General features: G+C 39.1%; 1 protein-coding gene across 4 annotated transcripts in view; it reads right to left on the reverse strand.

The window, feature by feature from the left end:
* lats2 (large tumor suppressor kinase 2) overlaps nt 1–25114 on the reverse strand; it is a 56878-nt gene that overhangs the window by 25813 nt on the left and 5951 nt on the right. For all 4 annotated transcript variants that reach the window (XM_073043700.1, XM_073043699.1, XM_073043701.1 and 1 more), the window contains one exon: nt 22143–22665. In XM_073043700.1, the coding sequence (XP_072899801.1) occupies nt 22143–22481 (339 nt within the window). In that variant the 5' untranslated portion in view covers nt 22482–22665. The remainder of the gene's footprint in view (nt 1–22142; nt 22666–25114) is intronic.

Here is a 25114-nt window from a genome sequence, read left to right on the forward strand (position 1 = left end):
CCTTCAGTATTGATACCCCACATGTACTCAGTTAGTTGGGTCCATTGGGAGGACATGGTGTTTACCAACAACAGACTCAAGTCTCAAAAATAGTTTTAAAACTGCAAACAGAGAATCAGGCAGATAAAGAAAAATATTCAAAGATGTGCTCAAAGCCACCTCGAAAAGGTGCAAGATCTCCACTGACTCCTGGGAATCAACAGACCATGACCAACGTGGAGGAGGTCCATTCAGGCTGGATTAAAAATCTCAAGTCTATCAGGCAGACACAAAAGCCTTGCAGAAACAGCAGAAGGAATATAGATCTTCACCAAAAAATTTCTTAAATTCAGTACTTGTCAGATTAATGATATGAATGTGATAGTCAAGTTTCATCAGTACTAGCACGGACTTGAAAGTATACAGGATTGAAAATGAGATAATGGATAATCTACATTCATGGGAGACATTATGTCACCAAAGGAGTTAGTTATAAAACTGCTCTTCTTTCATTGGAAACTTATTGCCTTCCCGGAGCACTGCAACATTAGAACCGTTGTATTGTTACAAACAGTGAATTTCATTGTCTTTTCTGTTTATTTCTCCAGAACATTATTTTGATTTGCTTTTATTATCTCCCAAATGCAATTTAGAAATTTATCCCTTCTAAAACTAGGGTATTATCAGAGGTCAGATATCTAGTTTGTTACAATCAACAAAGTTGAGTGTAGAGTTATGAAATTCATCTTCTAGCTGACCCCTTCAGGTGCCATATTCTGGCTGCAGACCGTCGTGCTTCTTGCAATAACCAAAATCACGAGAAGATCTGCAAACCAGGATGGCAGGGTTACAGGCAATTGAAACAAAACCTGGCAAATTCTTTAAGTTCTATGATTTTTGTTTGTGAATCAGTACTTACTCTGTATTCCTGGTGGTCCTGGGAAAGCAAAAAGCCCCTGTGATACAAATATAATGTTTTCCTTTTCTAATATCAGCCACCCTTGACCTCACTGAGAGAAAATGATGTTCCAATTTAATGATAATTTTTGCTATTCTGAAACTGACCAAATTAATTTCAGGTAAGTCACCAGAAAGAGAAGACTTCCTGCAAACAATCTTGGCTCCGTGATTATCAAGCAACTTGAGAGCTGGCAAGAGTCTAACCATCTCTCCACTTAAGTTACCACAACTTCTACACGTTGCAGGCACTGCTACAGTCCTTTAAAAAGCTTCTTCAAGTGTTCTTAAATTCCCACGTAGATCACATAAGTCAACTCTGGATCAGGATTTCTGAAAATGTATTTCTTTTGAGCCAGTGTAGTTATTAATCATTTAATAAAGAAAGGCAAATGGAGTCTATTACTATTTACGGCTACATGCCACCCTTCAGAACAATATTACCAGAGAACATAGATGAGGATTGCTGAAAATGAACAAATTCAAAGGAATTTCACAAACAAAAACTTGGGTGTTTACCAAGGCATCAGGTAAGTATCTAATCGTCTTACTAAAAGTCACCTACAAATCTTTAAATTATAAAAAAGTTTCCTTTTAACTGGTTTCAGATGAGGAAGTAGTATGATATTAACAGTAAAAACATAAGGGTAGCTTTAATTTTTCCTACAGTTTATTAAGCACAGCACAAACCAACAGGACATGTTGTAACTCAACTATTATTATTCTATATTACTGCATTATTATTCTACCAAAGCTACACAGCACATTTTCCTTAAAAGGTGGAAGAAGCCAATGTGGAATCACATGGTAATACATCCTCTCCAAGCTTTGCCCTATGCTGCTGGGGTGTTTCTCAGTTGCTGTATATATAGACACCTCTTTCTTTCTGAGAGGCATGATGCAAACTCCCCAAACAGTATTCCTTCCCATTTAAGAAACATAATTAGTATGGTCTTACTCTAATTGCATTCTGAAATAGATTACTGCAGGAAAATTAATATTCAAGTTTGACCACAAGCTTTCCAAAACAGAATCAGAATCAGGTTTATTATATGGCATGAAGTTTGTTGCTTTGCAGCAGCACAGTACAGAGATAAAATGACTATAAATTACAAAACTAAATAAATATTGCAAAGTAAAAGAAATACTGTGGTAGTGTTCATGGGACCTTTCAGAAATCTGATGATAAGAGGGCAAGAAGCTATTCCCGACTCATTGAGTATAGGTCCTCAGGCTCCTGATGATAGTATTGAGGAAAAAGGAATGTGCTGAATGTTGAGGGTCCTTAATGATGGAGATCACTTTCTTAGGGTCTGCCTCTTCAGGATGTCCTCAATGTTGGAGAAGGTTGTGCCTGCGATTATGCTGGCTGAGTCTACAACCCTCTGCAGCCTCTTGCAATCCTGTATATTGGAGCGTCCAGAGCAGACGGTGATGCAACCAGTTAGAATGCTCTCCACAGTACATCTACAGAAATTTGCAAAAGTACCAAATCTCCCCAAACTATTAACAAAGTAGAGTCGCTGGGATGCCTTCTTTGTGAATGCATCAATGTGTTGGGCCCAGGACAGGTCCTGAGATATTGACATCCAGGAACTTAAAGCAGCTCACCCTTCCCACTGCTGACCCATCAACAAAGACTGGTGTGTCTTCTCCCAGCTTCCTGAAGGCCACAATCAATTCCTTGACTTTGCTGATGTTGAGTGCAAGGTTGCCATTGACTTGCCTCTGTTGCAACTATTTGATGTTGAGCTGGACCATGGATGCAAACTAAAGAAGGTCAATGCTGTAGGGTTTTCCCCAGAGTCTTCAAATTAACATGCCAGCGGTAAAAAAGTGTGCATTTTACCTATTTCTGTAATAAGACATTCACAATATATTATTCTGGGTACCTAATTTTTAGGTTTAACTTCATTTCCCCCCCCCCCCCCCAACATACGCTAATCTCCAACCAAGAGGGATAATGCCAATATGGCAGATGCCCTGGAGTAGAAAAGGAAATTATGTGCTATTGCAGAACTGAACCGATGACTAGCTTCTAGATACTGTGGGTCGACCAAAAACACCACTGTTCTTCATTAGTGATTCATGTTATTTCCCTTCATTCATTTCTCAGCCTTTAATGTCCACTTATTCTTGGTAATATGGCATGTAGAAATCCTGGAGATGACACAGGGGATACCATGATATTATTCCTACAGTGAACATGTTAACAAATGCTCCAGAAACACACATCAGGTATTCAAGGCCCTCATACAGCAAGTTCCAAAGAAGAAAAGCTGGTCCTACATACATGATCACAAATTATTCTCCCATGATTTTATCTAGACAGACTCCCCGTTTTACTAGGGAAAATATTGATTCATAGAAAAACACCAGGTTACCAAGCAACCCATAATTACCACCCACATTCTTTTCCACTATAATTTAAGAATGTAGGTTATTACAAATATATTTCTGCAAAAACTCTATTCTGGCAGACTTTACTAAAGTTTAGCCAAGTACAACACATCACTTTGTCATGAATAAAACTACCAAGTTCATTTTTTAAGCAAATTGCTAATCACCTTGGGGCTGTAGTTCAGACTCAGTAAGCTACACATACAGTTAAGAAGGCATTTCAGTCTTCTAATAAACTTGCATCATCTATAAAGAAAAGCCACACATAGGAGTTATCCTGGGGTCAGCTCTCATGGTATTAGGAAAGTATTTCGGTGAACTATTCTCATAATTTGCACATGGCTTACCAATGTTAAAGTTAATCGTCTAACATACAAAGCCTTCTCTGTGCCAGAAAAATGATCATGAACACAGTGCATAAAAATCTTAGCCAACCTCCAGGGCAGTTAACCATCTTGTAATACAGTATGCTGAATAGATTCTCCTTCTCACTGTCAACTGGATTCATTGCCTCAGTGGTTATATCCCAATGGCTGCAGACTTTACCAAGGCTCTGTGATATTCAGAGCAATTCACTCTTCCTCACCCTGGAATTTAGCTCTTTTACCCTTGTCTGAACAGAGGCTTGGAGCCAAGTGATCCTAACAGAATCCAAACAGAGTATCAAAGAGCAGCTTATAGTGGAGTACGTGGTATTTTATAATACTGTAAGGAATTTAATAGAACTGAATTTGGATTTACAACAATAAAATTCGAATCATAGCCAACTGGTCAGACATCAATGGAGGCAAAAACTTGTAATTGTTTCAGGTTGATAACATTTCTTTAGACATTGCAGCTCCCACCGTTAGTTTCATGTAACACGGCAAGTTTCAGCAAATAAAATCCTTGTCTCAGGTCATTTGGGTTTTTGTAGTTAACAAGTACGAGCTAATTATGTATATTTTTTTTTAAATTTAGAGTGCTTACTACAAAAACATGGTCTCAACTGCACTTCTGTAGAACTTACTGAAATGAAAATGCAAAAAGTAAAATATTAGCGATGCTGGAAATTCAAAATTAAAACAAAATGATGGAAATACCCAGAATTATATAACAATGGCCTGCAAATTCCTTGGAAAGGTGTAATATCCTGAGAAGTGCTTCCTGCACAAGCACCCCCCCCCCCCATACTCTTTTATTCTATTCTTTTGCTTCCTCTGCATCAGAGTGGATAAAGGTCCCATGGAATGCTTACTAAGACACTATTACAGTAACTCAAGCAAGGATTTTCTGGTCATTTCAAATTCTCAGGCTGCCTGAAAGGATTTATATATGAAGTACAATATAAAGGGTGTGAATAGGGTGGATGTGAAAATGAAGCTGCTTCTTGTGGGAGAATCTATAGCTGGGGTTAGTGGTGGGTTAATTGGGTATTGCCGATTAATAAATACACACAACAGCAACATAAACCAGAGAGGAGTTGATGGGCATGTGAGAGAGAATACGCTATAAGGAAATTAGTGAGAGATTGGAACAGACGCAATTGAAATGAGAACGAGCATGAACTCAGTGGCTGAATAGCCACCTTCACTGTCACAAGGATATACAAAACCAACAATACAGAAAAATTCCCAGTTAAGTGTTGCAAGGCAAATGACATTGAACAATTACCATCCCATCCATTCACTCTCGAAGGTGACGGAAGGTATCTTGGTGCATGTGGTCAAGTGGCAATTTCCCACCAAAACTTGATGACTGATACTCTTTTTGGGTTTCGTTATGATCACTGAGCTGCATGCTGCATTATAGCCTTGCTCTGAGCATGTAATGAAGGGACACAAATTCCAAGTTTGAGGCAAAAGTGATTGTTATTAACATAAAGCAGTACAACAGTTGGCAATGTGACATGAAAAACCCTGACAGGAATTTTAAAAATGACAACCATGATGGTAAGCCCTTGGTTGGAGAACAAAAAGGTGAAGGTTGCGGGAGAACAATTTTCTCAACTCCTGGATGTCATCCTAAGAGTTTCTCAGAATAGTGTCCCAAACCAGCATCTTTGCCCATTTCACCATTAATCTTAAATCACAGATAAAGTCAAATGTGAGGACATTTGCTGAAATTTCAGCAACAGACTTCAGTTCCAATTAGAACTTCTCAGAATGAAACTGTCTCTGACAATATTCTGGCATGGGGTAATTGGCAACTAACAGTCAAACAATACAAATATAAAATTTATTTATGTTTTATTTAGAGACACAACACGGTAACAGACCATTCCAGCCTAGTGAGCCCACAGCACCCAATGAAACCCATGTGACTAGTTAACCAAACCCATCCATCTTCAGTAACTGGAACACCCGGAGCAAACTCACGCAGACACAGGGAGAACGTACAAACCCCTTGCAGAGAGCAGCAGCAACTGAACTCAAGTCGTTGATGTTGTAATAACATTACGCTAACCGCAATATTACCAGAACAGGAAAACTTTAAACAGAGAATCTTCCTTGAAATTCAACACTATTTGCCAAACAGAATCTACCACAAAAGACCTTGGGGTGGTGGTGAGTAGTCACCACTGACCAGCAACCCAATTGAACAAACGCTATCACTGCAAGAACAGGCCAGAAGTTGGCTATTCTGTCGCAACTGACTCACCTAGCTCCCTTTCCATTATCTAGGTCCAGATGAGTTTGGATCAAATAACACTCAATAAGCCTGAGACCATTCAGAGAAAAAAGTAGCCTGTCTGAAAGGCAAGCGCATGATCAGATATTTACTTCTTTTAGATCCAGGGGATCATGGCTGCAAAATGCACTGAAACAATTTGCTAAGGCTTCTTTGCCAGCAATTCTTCAAACCACCTAGAAGAATATGAACGGTGAGGGCATTGAAAGGACATGGGTAACAATATTCTCTCAGTCTGTCTCTCTGTTCTTTTGTCCCCCCAGGTCATTTGATGTTCTCACATGGCTCGAAGCCAGCGTAGCTCTTTTTCACCACAGTCCATCAGTCCTTCCCACTTGGTTTCCAATACAAGCAGAAACCTTCACAGAATGCAGCTGTTGCCATTGAATTCCTGACCAGTTAAAATAAAAGTCAAATGGCCTGTCACTGCCTGCACCTTCTCAACAGAAACTTTTGGAGGCATTTCAGTCTTAGCCAACCTAGTGTGGCTGGACATTATCATTAAGCATACTTAATAAATGCACCATGCCCCTTTGCAACATTTCACCATGATTAAATTCAACGCTCTGACATATTAATGCATATTTTGAATTTAAATTGAAAAAAAATTAATTCCGCAACCTTCTCATTAGCCCTGGTGTAGTACCTCCTAAAACCTTAGAGCAAAGCAATGGTAATTATACTTAGAAAGTACAGCACGCTCCACTTCAAGAGCATATGTTTAAGACACATTCACCTTTCAATATATTGAGATAAAATTAACTTCAAAGTTAATCTTATCAGTTGATATAGAACAGGTTTTCCATGAGTTAACATAGCATACATACTTCCAAGAAATGTGACAATGCAATTGTTAATATAATAGTAACTAAATGTTCAATTGTAAGAAAGAAAAAGTAAATCTATGCTTTATTTCAGCCTTTAAAAGCATCATCCAGATGAACATCACACCAGAGAAAGAGCTCTTAATGGTCCTGACTTCACAGGACCCCAAAATTTAAACTCTCAGGCTTTTAGCTTTGCATATATTTACACATTTTCATGTTCTACAATTGTGGAGTAAATTCCAGAAGAATTACAGTTACGTAAATCACAGATACATGTTGGCAGTCAGGAATAATAAGAATCTCAGAACAAAAATATTCAAGACCGTAGAAAATTTGCTTTCTAAATATTTATTTTATTCCATCATCTTGTAAGGCAACATACTCCAGACTGCAACACAGGTTTGAGTTTCTTATTAAGTATTTCTAGCAATTACTCCTCATGGCTTACAAAATTCAGCAATCTTACTCTACAGTGTGGTTAGAGTTATGACGCAAGATGCATTGGTTGTGATCTAGTTGGATTTGGTTTATATATAAGTACTTAGTGTTATAAACCTAACCAATACTTAGAATCAACTTACACTCAGTGGCCACTTTATTAAGTACACCTATACATGTGCTCATAAATGCAAATACCTAATTAGCCAATCATGTGGCAGCAACTCAATGCATAAAAGCATGTAGACATGGTCAAGAGGTCTGGTTGTTCTTCAAAACAAACATCAGAATGGGGAAGAAATGAATGCAGGTGCCAGATGGGGTGGTTTGAGTATCTCAGAAACTGCTGATCTCCTGGAATCTTCATACCCAACAACCTCTAGAGTTGACAGAGAATGGTGAGCGGCAGTTCTGTGAGCGAAAATACCATGTTACTGACTGGTTCAAGAAGATGACAGTAACTCAAATAATCACACATTACAGCACTGGTGTGCAGAAGAGCAGCTCTGAATACAGAACATGTCAAACCTTGATAATATGGCATACAGAAATCCCGGAGATGACACAGGGGATACCATACCATGATATTATTCCTACACCAGGTTCCACTCCTGCACCCAATAAAGTGACCACTGGAAGTATTGTGATAAGATTACATTCACAGATTATGAACTTTGTAAAAATATCGTGATTTTACATTTCTTTTAGATGACAACAAGGGTTTTCCCCAGTGGGATTCCTTCTCTGCTACTATAACTTTGCCAGAGGCTATTGGAAACAGTTTGTTTTATAAAAGGGATTCTAAACCCACTGCTTAAGTTACAATACTGGGAAGGAAGACTTGAGGAAATGCCTGAAAATTACATAAAACTTTTGTCTTTAAGAAATAGTTTTAATTTCAACATGTGTTATTTGCCTACATTGTGTGCCACATCTTTCAAACATGGTCTTGATCAATTTCAAAAATAAATTTTCCAAGCAAAATGAACAGCACTGTAAAATGATCACTAGATTCTTGACACACAATTAACTTGTGAAGGATGCACATAAAACTCAGGCACATAAAATTATTATCACGATTTCTGTAATCTGCTAATGCTAACCCATTATTTACTTTTTACTCTAATCCATGGGGTTCGATTTCATGGTGACTATCATTAGCTGTAGCAAACTAGCAGTGGTTGAAGACATGCCTGCATCCCCTAAAAGGAAAGTGCTCACATCCTCCAATACAAGGTGGAAGGCATTCCAAAAGACTGAGAAAGCTTATTAGAGGTCATTGGGAAAGTGAGCTATCTGGCTTTGGTGGATGAGATAGATGGGTAAAGGAGGAACTCTGCATGCGGGTGCACAGGAAGCCATTCAAATTCAAATAAGTAATGAAGTGTCTGTGAAATCAGGTCAAGTTTGTGATCAACACCAGAACCCTACTCATGCTCAAGCTCAGGAAGGCATCAGCAAGGACACAGAAACTGCAACATTAACCCTACACTATATCCCATGCCATGCAAAATGGGATTGAATGGGAAAATAAATCAGCCATCATGGAATGGTGGAGCAGAGTCATTGAGCCAAATGGCCTAATTCTGCTCCCATCTATTTAGTGTATTCAGAACATTACACACAGCAGCATCAAAATACTTGCTATCTAACATTCACACTCTCACATGCTGCTTCACACTGCTTCAAATCTCACAGATTCTCACTACTTACACATTCCCATTTACTTCATCAGGGCAGCATATCAGCCAATTTGCAAAGTCGCGCAGCACAGAAACAAGCCCTTCTGCCACTGTCCACGCCAACTATCAAGTTCCTATCTATACTAATCTCATTTACCTGCACTTGGTTCATAGACAGTCACGTTTTAGCAATCCAAATTCATGCCAGATGTGAGGGTACCTGCCTCCATCACTTTGTCAGGTGGCATCTGAGTGGAAACATTCATCCTCAGATCCCTTCAGGAAGAAGGAAATCTTACCTCTCACCTTAAACTTATGTCCTCTGAACTTGGGCACAGTAAAAACTTTTCTTACCAGCAACCTTATCTGTGGCTCTTATAATTTTGTACATCTCTAGCAAGTCTCCTCCACCACTACCTACAGCTGCTCCAAAAAAAGTCTCTCCTTATAACTGGAACAATCCTTCCCACCCAGGGAACATCCTGGTGAACCTCTGATGCATTATCTCCAGAGTAATCAATGTCTTCCCTATGAAATCTCAGACTGTTGCTATCATAGTTGTGGATTTGGGAGTCCTAATATAGGATTCTCTAAACATTAACTTGCAGTTTGAGTCAGAAGGTACATACAAAGTTAGCATTTGTTTTGAGAAGACTAGAGTATAAAAATGCTGAGGCTTTATGAGGCATAGGTCAGACCACAGTTGGAGTATTATAAGTAGTTTTGGCACCCATATCTAAGGAAAGTTGTGCGAGAGAGGGTGCTGGGTAGTTTACAAGAATAATTCTGGGGAAGAAAGGGTATGAGGAGCACATGGTAGATCTGGGGCTGCACTTGCTAGAGTTTAGAAGAATGATGGGGAATATCACTGAAATCTACTGAATATTGAAAGGCCTGGATAAGAGTGGATGTGGACAGGATGTACCCAGTAGTGGGAGAGTCTAGGACCAGAGGGTAGAGACTCAAAATAAAATTATCCCTTTATAACAGAGATAAGGATCAATTTCTTTTGACAGGATGGAACTGATGTCCACAGACAACTGTGGAGACCAAGTCATTGGCTGTACTTCAAGCAGAGATTGATAGGTTCTTCATTAGTAAGCTCACCAAAGGTTACAGGGAGAAGGCAGGAGAATGGGATTGAATGGGAAAATAAATCCGCTATCATTGAATGGTGGAGCAGAGTCATTGAGCCAAACGGCTGAATTCTGCTCCAATCTATTTAGTGTACTATGAGCACTAAAGGTATGTACAAGAATGATTAGTCAATTATCATATCATTTTAGTCTTGAACTGGATGTATAAATGGTTTGAAATGAGTATTTGGTTAGGTCTCTTATTCCAGAGGATATTCCTCTGGTATGGCAAGCTCAGCTGACTGCTGCAGTACAAAGAATTCTTAAATACTCCCCAGTCCTTTGTATTGAATATGAATATTTTATATATGATGTAATTTTCAAGTGAGGAAGTGAAACCACCCTGCATCTGATAAAAATCTGGATTATTTGACTCAATTACGCCCAATACCATGGGAGGCCAGCTGTGTGTTCATGAAGCTATGTACTTCCATATTCTGCTATTCCCTTCCCAAGAAGGCATCTTCCCCTCCCTATTACTAATGAGCCTACCCGCACTCATACAGTACTGTGCTGCAAGTTGGGAGATGGCATTGACCCTTGCAGTTCCTGCTCAGAAACAGTCAGATTCAAAATATTAATAAAGTGACTTTACCTAGAACAGGTGGCAGGTATCAAAGACTATCTCCATGGAGAGGATTAATGTTGGAAAAGAAGATATGCGAGCTCTGTTCCTGAAATGCCCTATACGTTAGGGCTGGCTGGCCGAAGACTTTCTCCACTTCCTTGCCTCTCTGTCAATTAAGTGTACTCTTTGGACTCTCTCCTTCCCCTCATCATGATGAGTGCCCGGCAGGGTGGTCAGCAAAGATATCCATTCCTTCCAGGAAAAGAGATTCTTATTCCTGTTGTTCATAACATCGACAAGGGCTGTCCACAGAGTCAAGCAGCACAGAAACAGGTCCTTTGGCCTATGCCTTTGCCACCCACTGTAACTCCGTCCCATTTACCCACACTAGCCTCATCACTTTATATGCCTTTGCAATTCAAGCACTTGTCCAGACGCTTCTTAAATGTTGTGATCATATTTGGCTCCACCACAACTTCAGGCAACACACTACAGAATCAAACCATCCTCTGTGGGGAAAATATACCCCTCAGATCCCCCTAAATTTCATCTTTTACCTATGGTCTCTTGTCCTGGACACTCGTACCAAGGAGAAGAAAAAAAAGATGATTAAAATCTTCCTGTTGTATTCCTCCCCACTTCTTCTGGTCGAGGGAAAAGAAACCCAGCCTATCCAATCTCTCCTTATAATGCTAATGCTCCAATTCAAGCATTTCTTGGTGAATTTCTTCTGCACACTCAGCCCATTAATTCTACACAAGGTCTTTGAACATGCCCATTCCCCCAATTAATTCACTGTAACCTTTCTTCTCATGCATCTCCACTGACCCTTCTGCAACCCATCAATAACTCATATTCTTGGAAACGTGGAAGAAAATTTAGCACCCAGAAAAAAACTGGAGAGAATGCGCACTGGGATTAGGACGCACAATCCATACTGTTAGCATACAAGGGTAGATTGAGCCAGAGGCAGTCTGAGGCAGCAATAACCACTATGCCAGTAGAGATCAGCTGAGCCTAGCAACAAAGTTCTGACATCACAGCTTTTTGGAAAAGTTGGTACCTTCAGTACTGCTTAGAGCATTTGAGACTTCAAGCACTTCAGAAGTTACCAATCAACATACTATTATTTAATAATCACACCCAGTCACTCCACAACAAACCTGTTAGGCATTGAGGATCTCTTTCAATTGTATGGGTAGGTGGGTGGGTGTTAAACGCCAAGTACCCTTGCACAAGATCTTAAGTCACCAAATATCTAGTCTGTACACTTCAAGCACAGGCTAATCAATATGCCACACAGCCAAGCCGTGCTAAAACTGCTTACTCACAATACCTGATCCAACATTCATGATCCATACACAGGTCAATGCAACAGTTCAGCTTTACATTATACAGAAAACTTTGATCAAGAATCAGTCAAAATAAATGGCTTTGAAAGAAATGTTCTACAGATCTCAATTCATTAATCAATTTCCCTGCAGGAACGTTATTTAGAATGAGCAAACTAGTGTATGAAACAAAAAGTCCGACAGTGTTCTTTTTCACTGAAAGATGGGAAATATACTTGATGCAGCAATCCTGTGAGAAAAGGTCTAGTTTTACCTTTATGATTCACCATCAGTAATCTACACAACTGCACCACCCCCTCTATCACTTCAGATCCCGCAGGAGCAACTTGGCAATGTCACCTGCTTAAGCTAAACTGTGAAGGGAAAAATACTAAAAATCATGATAATGGATAATGGGAAATCGTCCTGAAACCACATCTCAGCACTAGGGTTGGGAATGGAGGGGAGTGAAATAAAAGGAAACTGAAATTGAAGTTAAAATTAAAACTCATTTGCAAATTCTGGAAGCAGGCACCTTTGGACAAATTATCCCTGAGATTTCTAGTAATGATAAACTACTTTGCCACTCCTTTAGCATGTAGATCTGTGGAGCAGATCTACCAGTTGCAACATGGTTCATAAAGCCAACTGATGAATAAGGTTCCATTAAGTGTTAACAGGAAGCTCTGCCTGCAAATGCTTTGGCAGGGCTGAAGCAGATATACTAGCTGTTAAATGAGTTAGATTGAATGTTTTTTGGAATTCAAGAGATATTGAAACTTCAAAAATATTATATATTTTTAAAATAGATAGTATTTAAAACACTTGGAAGCATTTAAACCCAATTAGCTCAAAAAGATATAGTACCTGCAATTTTCCTCTTCCCCCTCACAACCATTCCTTTCCATTGCAATGAACCTGCTCCTGGTCTAAATCTGGCTGAGTTAACAGATATCTCAGTAAAAATGCAGGAAGTTGGCATTCCACTGCTGGGCCCCATGAAGAGCCCAACATTAGAACACAGTCTAATCAGTAGCAACAAGAACCTCTCAAAATCTGCACTTCTGCGTACAAGCATACTTATACACAAGTTCTAATCTTCCATAGAGTTAAGTGGGAAATACCAGCAATTCCCAATGGATTTGCCTGTAATTGGTTACGCCTTCTTGGGTACAAACGAGTCTGAAGCAAGACGAAAACCATTGCTGCAGTTAAAAGAACAATCATGTGCAAAATGAGTTACTAAATTCCCAGAACTAGTTATCAGCATCATACCAAACAAAAACCTTAAAAGTAAATCCCTCTCTATTTATAAACTGATAACTAAATTAGAATACTGCATAACGTTTTATTTTGTATAGTTTCTAAGAATTCGGCACATTCTCTGAACTCTTCAGCATAACATTTATAAAGTTTACTTGAGGTCTTTCCTGTTTAATTCAGTAACATTTTTGGTCATTACTGTGATCTCCCTCAGTTTCAGATGAATAATGATGAGGACTTATTCAAAACTACGTCTCAAACATTTACTTATACAATCTTGTTTCAGAAATGATATGAAAGTAATTTAACACTCAAGGACATATAAAACAATCTCTTTTAATTAAACAGAAATGCTGTACTTGTTCTGTGAAAGAGCCATAGAAAACTGCAAGATGCAGTTGGGAAGAAAGTAATTCAGTATGCTGTCCAAATCAGCTTAATAAAAAATTAAAACCTTTAAACATTGCAAAGGTGGAGCTCTTCATTTTCTAATTGCATGTTTTCAAAATCTCCACAATCTTTTTGGCTTACATTTTGAATTAAGTAATAAAAAATAATAGACACAAAATCCTGCAGATTCTGGACTTTGGAGGAACTCAGCAGATTGAGCAGCATCTGTGGAACTGTCAATGTTTCAAGTCAAACCACACATCGGTGAAGGCCAGTAAAAAGAGAAGGGAAGTGGTGAGACAGCAGTGAAAGTAATAGGTGTACTGAAGAGAAGTAAGAGATGACAGGAAGATTGATAAGCATCTCCCACCAGCAGCTGTCTCCAACCACCCTCCCCATTTCCTAGCTCGCTCCATCTACCTCTCTTTTTTCCTTTGCCTGCTTCCATCTATTAGCTGAGTCTCCAAAATTTACTTGATCCTTTTATGGACGTCTTGTTTTGTATGATGCTAGTTTTTACAAAAGAAAATCAATTTAACTCAATTGATAATCCTGACAAGACTCAAGTGTATATTCATAGCATTACTGAGCTGACACCACATTATTGAAGGTGTTAGGTTTCTGCTGAGGCATTGAGCTTAAATTCTATTTATCTATTCAAGTCGCTATAAAAGATTCCATAGCATACAGCTCTCTTTATCTCTCAACCAGCAATGCACATGCTGGACAAAACCTCAAATACAGATTAATTGGCTCTATAAGAGGTGGCCCAATGATTACCTCTGCAACAATAGTGACAAAATGTCAACAGTAATAAATGTGGTTATAAATGTTTTGGGATATCCTGAGGCAATAAGATGTAGATTTTTATCTTTACCAGTTAAGAGTTTAATAATTATTTAGACAGAGAACCCAAAGAAGAATTTGATGGGGATGGGATTACTCAGCAGTAATTTAAATCTGCTAAATTTTCCTTCCATTCATTCAAATGGAAGAAAAGTAGATTATTTTGTTGCCAGCAATGCTTTTCTGTGCTTCACCCTTTCAATGCTTAAGCCTTCCACAAAACTATCTACATAAACGTACTTTATTTTTTAAAAATCATGTTTGATGATATATTAAAATGTGAAAGAAGAGCAATCATATGAAAGGTAATACATCACATATTTACACAAAACTACTTCATTTGTTGTTCCAAAGTGGTGACATGAGCAAAGAATTAGTGAATTTTCTTTAAATTTGGATTAATTGCCAATTGATTTCTGTTTCTCCATTGACTCAGATGTCAGGGGAAATGCAAGCCTTGTTTTCAGTTACTAAAAACTTCCATATAACAGTAATACTGTTGGAATCCTCTCCCATGAGTTCAAGTTGATAAATTCACAACTTAAAAACAAACTAGGCATTATTGGTCCATGCCTACACCATAGCAACCAACATAAAACATACTCTAGCATTGCATAACATTTCTGTTTTGCTTTGGAGGTATTCCCAAATAGAAATGTGTCCTTTGCTTCTTCTCACTGCACCATTAGAAAGCTAACGATCAACACGCCACTACTAATGAGTGGGTTGTGGGAAATAAACACATTTATATGCTGTTCTTTACAATCTGATAACGTCTCAGGATCACTATACCAGTTAATGAAGTGCCACCAGTACTAAATACACAAGATTGCATTAACAATGCGCTAATGGCCAGATGATGTTTGCTTCATGTAGCATTATCTTTAAAGATAAATATTTATCAAGACGACATGGAGACCTCTTGTTCTTTGAAAATCACCAAGGGATGTTTACATTTGTTTGAGAGGCAGACAGCAATCCTCACTGGTTTTTCATCTCACCATAAATTTTCCTGAGCAATTGGTAACAATAATCTTAATGAAATTCTGTAATGAGTCTAAAATTGAACCAATCAAATACAGATTAATTGGCTCTACTAAGAGGTGGCCCAATGATTATCTCTGCAACAATAGTGACAAAATGTCAACAGTAATAAATGTGGTTATAAATGTTTTGGGATATCCTGAGGCAATAAGATGTAGATTTTTATCTTTACCAGTTAAGAGTTTAATAATTATTTAGACAGAGAACCCAAAGAATTTGATGGAGATGGGATTACTCAGCAGTTGCACTGAGAAAATCATTGTCTTTAGTTTATTATTTGCACTGCAGAAACTGTAGCAATGTTGTTTCCGAGAAAAAATAATCACAGATTGTTTGTTCTTAGAGGTCATCAAAGCACAAAAATGTTTGACGAGGATCTTTAAAAGAGATTGTTCTGAACTAATGAATCAACAAAGATGGTTAGTTTGAATCAGATCAGAATGGAAGGCAAGGCTAAAATCAAGCTCAGTATTGCCATAAACAAGGTTGCTAAGTGTGCCAGAATCATTTCTGTGCCAGGTGCAGAATTTCATAAAACTTCACACTAACTTTACCAACCACATAAATGTGTTCTACTCAAAGATTTTGTGAACATGTGTCTGAAAACAGCCACCACACATGAAAGGAGGTCCTTCCAAGGATGTTCCCAAGAATTGAGAGGTTATATTTTAGAGGAAATAGCTGAACGGGCTAGATTCTTTTCTCTACAAAAGCAGAATGAAAGAATGGTGAGAAAATTTCAGAAGATTTTGATGCAGTGAGTCCAGGTGTTTGGAAGTACAAGAGAGACCAACTATAGAGTAATTGGTAAATTGGTTTATTATTGTCACATGTACAGACAGACAGACATACTTTATTGATCCTGAGGGAAATTGGGTTTCGTTACAGACGCACCAACCAAGAATAGTGAAGAAATATAGCAATATAAAACCATAAATAATTAAATAATAAGTTAATCATGCCAAGTGGAAATAAGTCCAGGACCAGCCTATTGGCTCAGGGTGTCTGACACTCCGAGGGAGGAGTTGTAAAGTTTGATGGCCAAGGGTAGGAATGACTTCCTATGATGCTCAGTGTTACATCTTGGTGGAATGAGTCTCTGGCTGAATGTACTTCTGTGTCTAACCAGTACATTATGGAGTGGATGGGAGTCATTGTCCAAGATGGCATGCAACTTGGACAGCATCCTCTTTTCAGACACCACCGTGTCCAGTTCCACCCCCACAACAACACTGGCCTTACGAATGAGTTTGTTGATTCTGTTGGTGTCTGCTACCCTCAGCCTACTGCCCCAGCACACAACAGCAAACATGATAGCACTGGCCACCACAGCCTCGTAGAACATCCTCAGCATCGTCCGGCAGATGTTAAAGGACCTCAGTCTCCTCAGGAAATAGTGACGGCTCTGACCCTTCTTGTAGACAGCCTCAGTGTTCTTTGACCAGTCCAGTTTATTGTCCATTCGTATCCCCAGGTATTTGTAATCCTCCACTATGTCCACACTGACCCCTTTACTGACATACAGCCATACAGAATTGTAAATTCATTACAACAATGCACCGAGGTAGGACAAGATAAATGATAACTAGGTGCAGATTAAGCAGCAGAGAAAGTGCAGTGCAGGTAGACCATAAGATGAAAGGTCACAAGAAGTCAGATTGGGAGGTCAAGAACCCATTTTATCATACTAGGGAACCATTCAATAGTCTTATAACATAGATGACCTTGAGCGTAGCAGTAGGTGCTTTTAGGCTTTTGTATTTTCAGGAGGGGGGGAAAAAGAGAATGTTCCATGTGGCTGGGACCTTTAATTATGCTAGCTGCTTTAGCAGTCAATGAGAAGTGTAGGCCGAGCCCAAAAGCATTAAAAAGTTTATAATACAATGGATTCCGATTAATTGGGGCAGGCTCTTATTTAGGACAACTCAAAGGACAAAGAACTGATTGAGAAAATAACTGAGATTCCCTTTGTTTATTTTGGACACATTGCCCCTTCACTGGGACAGGAGATTGTTGCTGAACTGTTTCTAGCTCACTTCAGTGGCCATTAGGCACCACACTTTTCTTCAAGCAAAGAGTTCTAAAAAACTGTCAGTTGCATGTGTTTGTTTTCAAAAAGCAGCGATTTTTTAGTCACTGATAGGTGGCCGGAAATAAACGCAAGACAATTCAGAACTGTTTTGCTCACTGCAGTTTAGGCTGGGAGGCGTCAGAAACAGCCAGGAGTGAAAATGAAACTATTTCACTACTTCAACAAGTTAGGAACTATGAAGAACTTGCAGGTATTGCAAGTATTGACATCCACACCACCCCCCCCCCCCCACCCCTGGCATGCCCTCTCCATCACCTGACTCACACACTCCTTCCATGGCACTTCATCCTCGCCATTCCCAACATCCTTTGCTCCCACCAGATTTATAAACGCACTCCCCCTCACACAAACACACACTATATATACACACACACATCTCTAAGACATTTGCACAGTATGAATATTGTACTAATATGAATCAGAGGTGATTTTTTTCTTTACATTTTATTAAGCTTTTAGATTACTTAGTTTAAGTTTTCTTACATTTTGAATCATTAAACATTTTTCTTACATAAAAGCACGGATGAAGCTCTTATCAATAAATTAAACAAGGCATAAAGCCTTTGAAAGATGATGGAATGAAGGAGAAACAAATATCTTTAATGTTAAATCCTCAACCAATAACAAAATGTGGAATGCAATCAATGAAAAAAATGTACTGATAACACAGAAAGGATTCCAGAACCCATGACTGGCTCAATGATAAGGAACTTTTGAGTTCTCCAATAGATAAAATTTTTCAGTCAGTGTTGACTAAGAGTAAGAAATCAAGTGCTCACATCAGAGACAATGCATGATTGTGGGCCCAGGCATGCACTCATTTTGCAATCAAATGGTCAGGACATACCATAGTGTCATGCCAATTGATGACAGACAACATCTTGCTTAATGACATTATCCAACTCAATAGTACTTAGCAAATGTATTTTGTTGAAAGAAATTGAGTTTTCAAATAGCTCCTTGTAACACTCCTACAGCTTAGGCAGTAAATGACTGTCTGACATTATACTAACCTATTCAGACCAGAAACATCAAGATTTAGTCCAGTCAGTGGTGAGTTAGTTTCTCATCAGATATTCTCTTGGGGCACCATCCTTCCCACATCAGGGATAAGAAAATAAAACCAATACAGGCCTCAGTGATATGAATGTACAAAGATGAAAGGAAAGCTAAATAGGGGTAAAACTAAATAATCTACGTTCCAGCTATTTGAAAATTCTATCAGCTTGGCACCTGGTTCAATGGGTGCTAACTCCCTAACTACATTTTACAAACTTGTGCCCTGGTTCCTACCCTCCTGTGAAGCTCACCTGGTTCTTTCTCCCACTTGCTCTTGAAACTGAGGCAGCATTTCCTCTGCTCTCTTTAAACTAACCAGGTTCACTGGAAAACATATTATTTTACTGAGGTAAAATGAAAACACTTTTGAACTGAGTATTCACATGGCATCCATGTGTGCCAATAGCTTCACAATCGGAGACACTTTGGAGAATTGCTAAAACTGTTTTTAACAGAAACTTGCATGTAGATAGTCTATCTGTATGTTCTATGAATGCGTGTGGCACAGTACCACACGTGGTATTGCTGCTGCTTCAGTTCCAGTAACCTGGCTTGATCCTGATCACCAGATGCTCAAATGATATACTGGTTGGTAGGTTACTTGGTCAATGTAAACTGCCCCTAGTGTGCTGGTGAATGGTTGAATCTGAGGAAAGATAATGGGAATATTAAGAAAAATTACAGTAGGAGTAGTGTAGATGGTCGATGCAGATTCAGTGGGCCAAAGGGACGTTTCTGTGCCATGTAACTCTCCGCCAGTCTAACTTGTTTTAACCTGATTCAACCCTAATTGCCTGCTTATCCTAGCTCTAAATTTTTCTATGTTTAATGAACCCATATGTTAAAGATTTATTGATCTCTTACCATTTTCTTCCCGCAGAAGTGACTAAGTTCCCACTTTCCAGATAAACTCTATTGACTGCACCTTACACTCACTCACTAAGCCTGGCTAAACATTTACAGATTGCACCCTCCTTATTCTTCACTTTCCATTCTTGCTCTGATCACTATTGGGCAAACATTTACCCAGGTCTTCTGATCTAATAGATACAAGTTACAAATTACCAAGGCTGGGTTCTTTTAGTCACTTTCTGGTAGTAGCCTACCTGCTTGAGAAAGACTATTTATTCCTACTCTGCTCTACTCTGTAAACAATCCTTTCTCCACACTAGATTGAAGCCCAATACTTATGTCACATTATTAAACTCTTTTAAAATCCACATACACAAGTACAACATTCTGGCCTGCTGACTACATTCTCAATTTGTCAAACACTGTTTCCCTTTCATAAAACCAGACTGATTCTGCCGAATCTTATTGTAATTTTCTAAAAGACCTACTACCACATCCTTAATTACAGATTCTGGCAGTTTCCTGACAAATGATTTTAATCTATTAATTTTTCATATTTTGCGTTACTGGCAAGGCAAGGGCATTCATTGTCCATTCCAACTTGTGCTTAAAATGGTTGTGGGTCATCAGCTTGAATTGCGGTAGACTTCTGGCGGAGGTATTCTCACAGTGCCATTACACAGCGAGTTCCGCAACATAGACCCAGTGACAAAGGAACAACAATCTTTCCAAGTCAACACGATATACACTTGGAATCTGCAAATGCTGTTATTCCCAACTGCAGTGGTCCTTCGTGTGGTGAAGACCCCAGGTTTGAGAGGCGCTATTAAATTAACCAATTAACTATAGTCAATTCATACACAATATGAACCAGTACCGCTGGATACTGATATTGTAGGGAATGAGCATTTGCAGTAGGAGAGGGATGATCAATCACATGGACTGTTTTGCCATCAGTGGTCAAAGAGCCACAGAGTCAAACTGCACAAAAAGAGACCCTTTGTTATAATTTATCTAGTGCAAGTTGCTTATATGATGCTATGTGCCTGTGATGATGATACAAGTAATTTTTCATTGCACCTGCGCAGACGACAGCAAACTCAACTTCAAACTGGCCAAGATGTCTGAGTTAGTCATGTCTGCTTGCACTTGTCTCATCTCTCTTTCTATCTGTACAAGTCCATGTAAAGATCCAGCTCAGAGTCACAGAAGCAGGTCTTTTGGCTTACCAAATCCTTGCTGACCATCATCACCCATTTACAATAAACCTGCATTAATTCTACTTCTTTATTCTCCCCACTTTCACTCTGATTACATTATTCACCTGTTAGGGGCAATTTACAGTGGCCAATTAACCTGTAACCTGCACGTCTTTAGGAAATAACTGGCAGGATAGACAAAGGAGAGTCAGTGGGTGCTTTTATTTACAATCTCAGAAGGCCTTTGACAAGGTGCTGCACGTGAAGCTGCTAAACAAGAGCCCATGGTATTACAGGAAAGATACTAGCACGGACAGAAAATAGGCTGACTGGCAGGAGACAAAGTGGGAAAAAGTGATCTGGATGATAGTACTATGGCCTTGGTCCAGGTTTGAGGACAATACAAAGGTAAATGGAGGGGCAGGCAGTCTTGAGGAAACGGAGTCTGCAGAAGAACTCGGACTGATTAGGAGAATGGGCAAATAAGCAGCAAGGGGAAAACAGTGCAGGGAAGTGTATGGTCATGCACTTCGTAGAAGGAATAAAGGTGTCGACTGCTTTCTAAATGGGGAGTGAATTCAGAAATCCGAGGTGCAAAGGGACTTGAGAGTCCTTGTGCAGGATTCCCTAAATTTAATTCACAGGTTAAACTGGTAGCATTAAAATACAAAAGCAAGGATGCATTGCTGTGGCTTCATAAGGCATTGGTTAGACCACGTTTGAGCAGTTTTGGGCACTCATCAAAGAAAGGATGAGCTGGCATTTGAGAGATTCCAGAAGAGCCTCACAAGAATGATCCCAGGAATGAAATGCTTAACATACGAGGAGCACTTGATAGCCCTGGACCTGTTTAGAAGAATGAGGGGGGACTTCATTGAAGAAGCCAGGAGAATGGGGTTGAAAAGGAAAATAAATCAGCATGATTGAATGGTGGAGTACACTCGATAGGCCTAATTCTGCTCCAATGTCACAAGTGAGAAGAAACCAGAGTACTCAGAAGAGAGAGACATTGATGTAGAGTGAATGGATAAACTCTATGTAGTACCCAAAGTCAGGATTGAACCCTGGTTTCTGGCACTATGAGACAGTGCCTCGACCTGCTGCCCCAAATGACCTTTCGTTTCTCATTATATGCACCATTTACAATGAAAATGGATTTTGAAAAAATAACTGTACAATGGCTTCAGACAGTTCACCACCATTATTTCCTCCTACTTCTACCTCAGTCATTCACTTTTGTCATTATCATTTACTGGTATCCAGTTGTACCCTCTTCATTACAATTGAGTGTGGAGGTAACTTGCATGGAAATTACAAGCCAATACACTTTTAGTTTCCCAGTGGCAGTGAAAGCTTAACGTTTTACAAATTAGCGGCATATGGCAAAACGTACTATCAGTGAGACGTACCTGTTCACAACCAGCATTCACTAATTCTTGAAGCATTTGCCTGTTTACTTCAACGCTGATGGATGAACCCGACTCATTTGCAAATGGCATCAGGGAGTTTCTGATTTCCCTGAGAGCTTTCTGATAAGGGCCAAATTTTGGGACGGGTCGCATCTGCTGCTGTCTGGTGGCATCTTTTCCAACAGTGACTTTCGGGTCAAGTTGGGTTTCATTGTTAGAGCCAACATTCCAGCCCTGGCTTGAAGACTTAGGAGGTTGCTTCAACCCTTCCCGAATTTCCTGTAGTCTTTGGCGGCTGTTTCCAACATATGAAGTGGCTGGAAATGTCTTTGGCCTCATCACCAAAACAACTTGTGCTTTTCATAAATAAACTCTCTATGGACTCAATGCAGATTTTGAGGAAGTTGTATCAGTCTGCTGTAATCAATATATTTATACTTCCTCTGTTGATAGTCACTCGTGGTCCTTTGATTTATTTTCAACAGAAAGAGTATGTCAGCTTCATTCCCATGACCATCCTGACCTGAAATATAGAAGAAGAGTTAATAAGACAGTTATATTTACAAAAAGCAAAATTCTCTAACCAGTTACTTGATTGAAATATATTATGAACACACTTTCTCCTTTACATATGCGTTTGCAAGTATGTGTACATTTGTGGATGAATGGTTATAAAAAGGTTGCAAAATCCAACATACAGAGTACATTTTCAAATAAAATGTGAATATATATTATTTTTCAAAAACTGCTAAGAATATCCTATACTCCAATATCCAAATAGCTTCTTAACCTCTTGTTAATAAAGCACAGTTTACCCTGGTCTTAATATTTTCCCTCTCTTTCCTATTCTTGCAGAAGTTCCAGACTCATGTTGGAAAAACGTTGAATAGTTCTCTGGGGGATGTTCTTTTTTAAATAGACCCAGCAATGGGGTAGACCACATGATGATGATAGGCATCACAGCTAGGCTTCACCTCGTCTTTGCTAAGTGACGAAGAGTACAATTTCCAGCAGGGTACTCTGCTTGGCAATGAGAAGAATTCTGATTGGTTTTTATCTCCTTTCTAGCCAAGAGTGTTGAGTCCCCTATACTGTGCTATTTCTGAGAGAAAAAACAAAAGCTATTCAGAAAGCAGTACTTGATACTTATGAATTCAGCCCTTTCTGACATCAATACCAATTCTTTTTGTTTAGAGGGTAGGTTGGTTTAATTGATAGCTGCTTGAGTCAACACTCACAAAGGACTTGCACGTGTACTCCTGACACTTGTCACATTGTAATAGTGACTCAATACGGTATTTTTTAGGCAGCCCTCAAGAATGACTTTTTTTATCCATTCCAGTGATGTTGGATTTAAGGTACATAGCAAATAAGAGTACTGCCACGAGAGAGGCAGAGATGTTTAATGTGGTGGCTTGTTTAGAATGTTCTTGTGTTTTCGCATAGGATCCACAAGTAACTCTCAGCACCTTTCTATTTCTATGGGACAAGGATCCCAATAGGTTTAGAAGAATATTAATTTACACACACACACACACACACACACACACACACACACACACACACACACACACACACACACACACACACACACACACACACACACACACACACACACACACACACACACACACACACACACACACACACACACACACACACACACACACACAAACAAATTCAAGGTACTTTTTCTGTCCTTCTGGGAAACTCTTGACATCTTGAGCTCTGAACAGATGACAAGCTTCAGGCAGTTTAATGTGCAAATAGTGTGAGTCTAATCATAACTTCAATGATGGAGATATTGGCCTGAAGAGGAAGCTGATGTTAATTCTGACAATGAATTCGACAGCTCTTCAGGCATAGCCTTGGGAGTCACTTCTCCTCTACTTTGAGGTGCTTTCTGGTGGTGGTCCATGTCTCTAAAGAGCATAGATCACTGCTGCTCAGTAGAGCATCAACGTCATGCTGGTTTGAGTTTTGATCTTTGAATACTCCCCCCCGAAGCCAAAGGCTGGGCAGATACTCTAGACGTGGTGATGAGTTTCATTGAGATGCGGCTCCAAGATATAAAAAGTGATCCATATTTTCTAAGATATACAGTGCGTCCCAGTTACTGGGGGCAGCCCCTTATTTGTGACAATTCTTAAAGAACAAAAACTAATTGAGAAAATAGCTGGGACTCCCTTTATTTGGGACACTATGCTGCTTAATTGGGACTGCGACTGTTGTCAAACAGAGTCTAACTAGCGTCAGTCACGTACACTCGCGAGGCCGTCAGACACTACACTGTGCTTAAAGCAGTTTTTAAATAGCGTCAGATGTGTGTGTTTGTGTTCAAAAAAGCAGTTGGCAAGAAATAAGCAGCAAGACAATTCAGAACTATTTTGCTTACAGTGGTTTTAAGCATTGAGGCTTGGAGATGCCAGAAACAGCTGGGAGTAAAAAAATAGAACGATTTCACTACTTTAACAAGTTAGGAACTACAAAGAATTTGAAGCATCGACAATCATCTTGAACATTAAGATGAAAAATGAAGATTTGGAGCATGTAATGATTGACAGTTTTGTATAAAGGCAATCCATTATCAGCGGTGATTTTGTACATTTACAGTTAAAAGTACATGACACAGATGAGTTCTTCCAGCAATAAGTATTAGGAACTAATATTGATTTATAGTACTGCAGTAGTATTGGTAGTGTTCTAGTTTGTTCTATATTTTATTTAAATACATAATTTGTTCCTCAGTTTGTCTTTTTTTATACCTTTTCAAACTATTTCCATGAAAATTTGGGTAACTGGGGCAGCTGCTTAACTGGACCAAAATGTACTGGTCCCGATGTGTCCCAATTAACTGAAATCCACTGTAGCTGAGATTATTTATGGGTTAGTGTTGTGCAATAGGATATGTTAGAATCAGACTCAGGTTTATTATCACTGGCATGTGATATGAAATTTGTTAACGTAGCAGC

Source organism: Hemitrygon akajei, chromosome 4 (assembly GCF_048418815.1).
Source record: "Hemitrygon akajei chromosome 4, sHemAka1.3, whole genome shotgun sequence".
Taxonomy (NCBI): Eukaryota; Metazoa; Chordata; class Chondrichthyes; order Myliobatiformes; family Dasyatidae; genus Hemitrygon; species Hemitrygon akajei.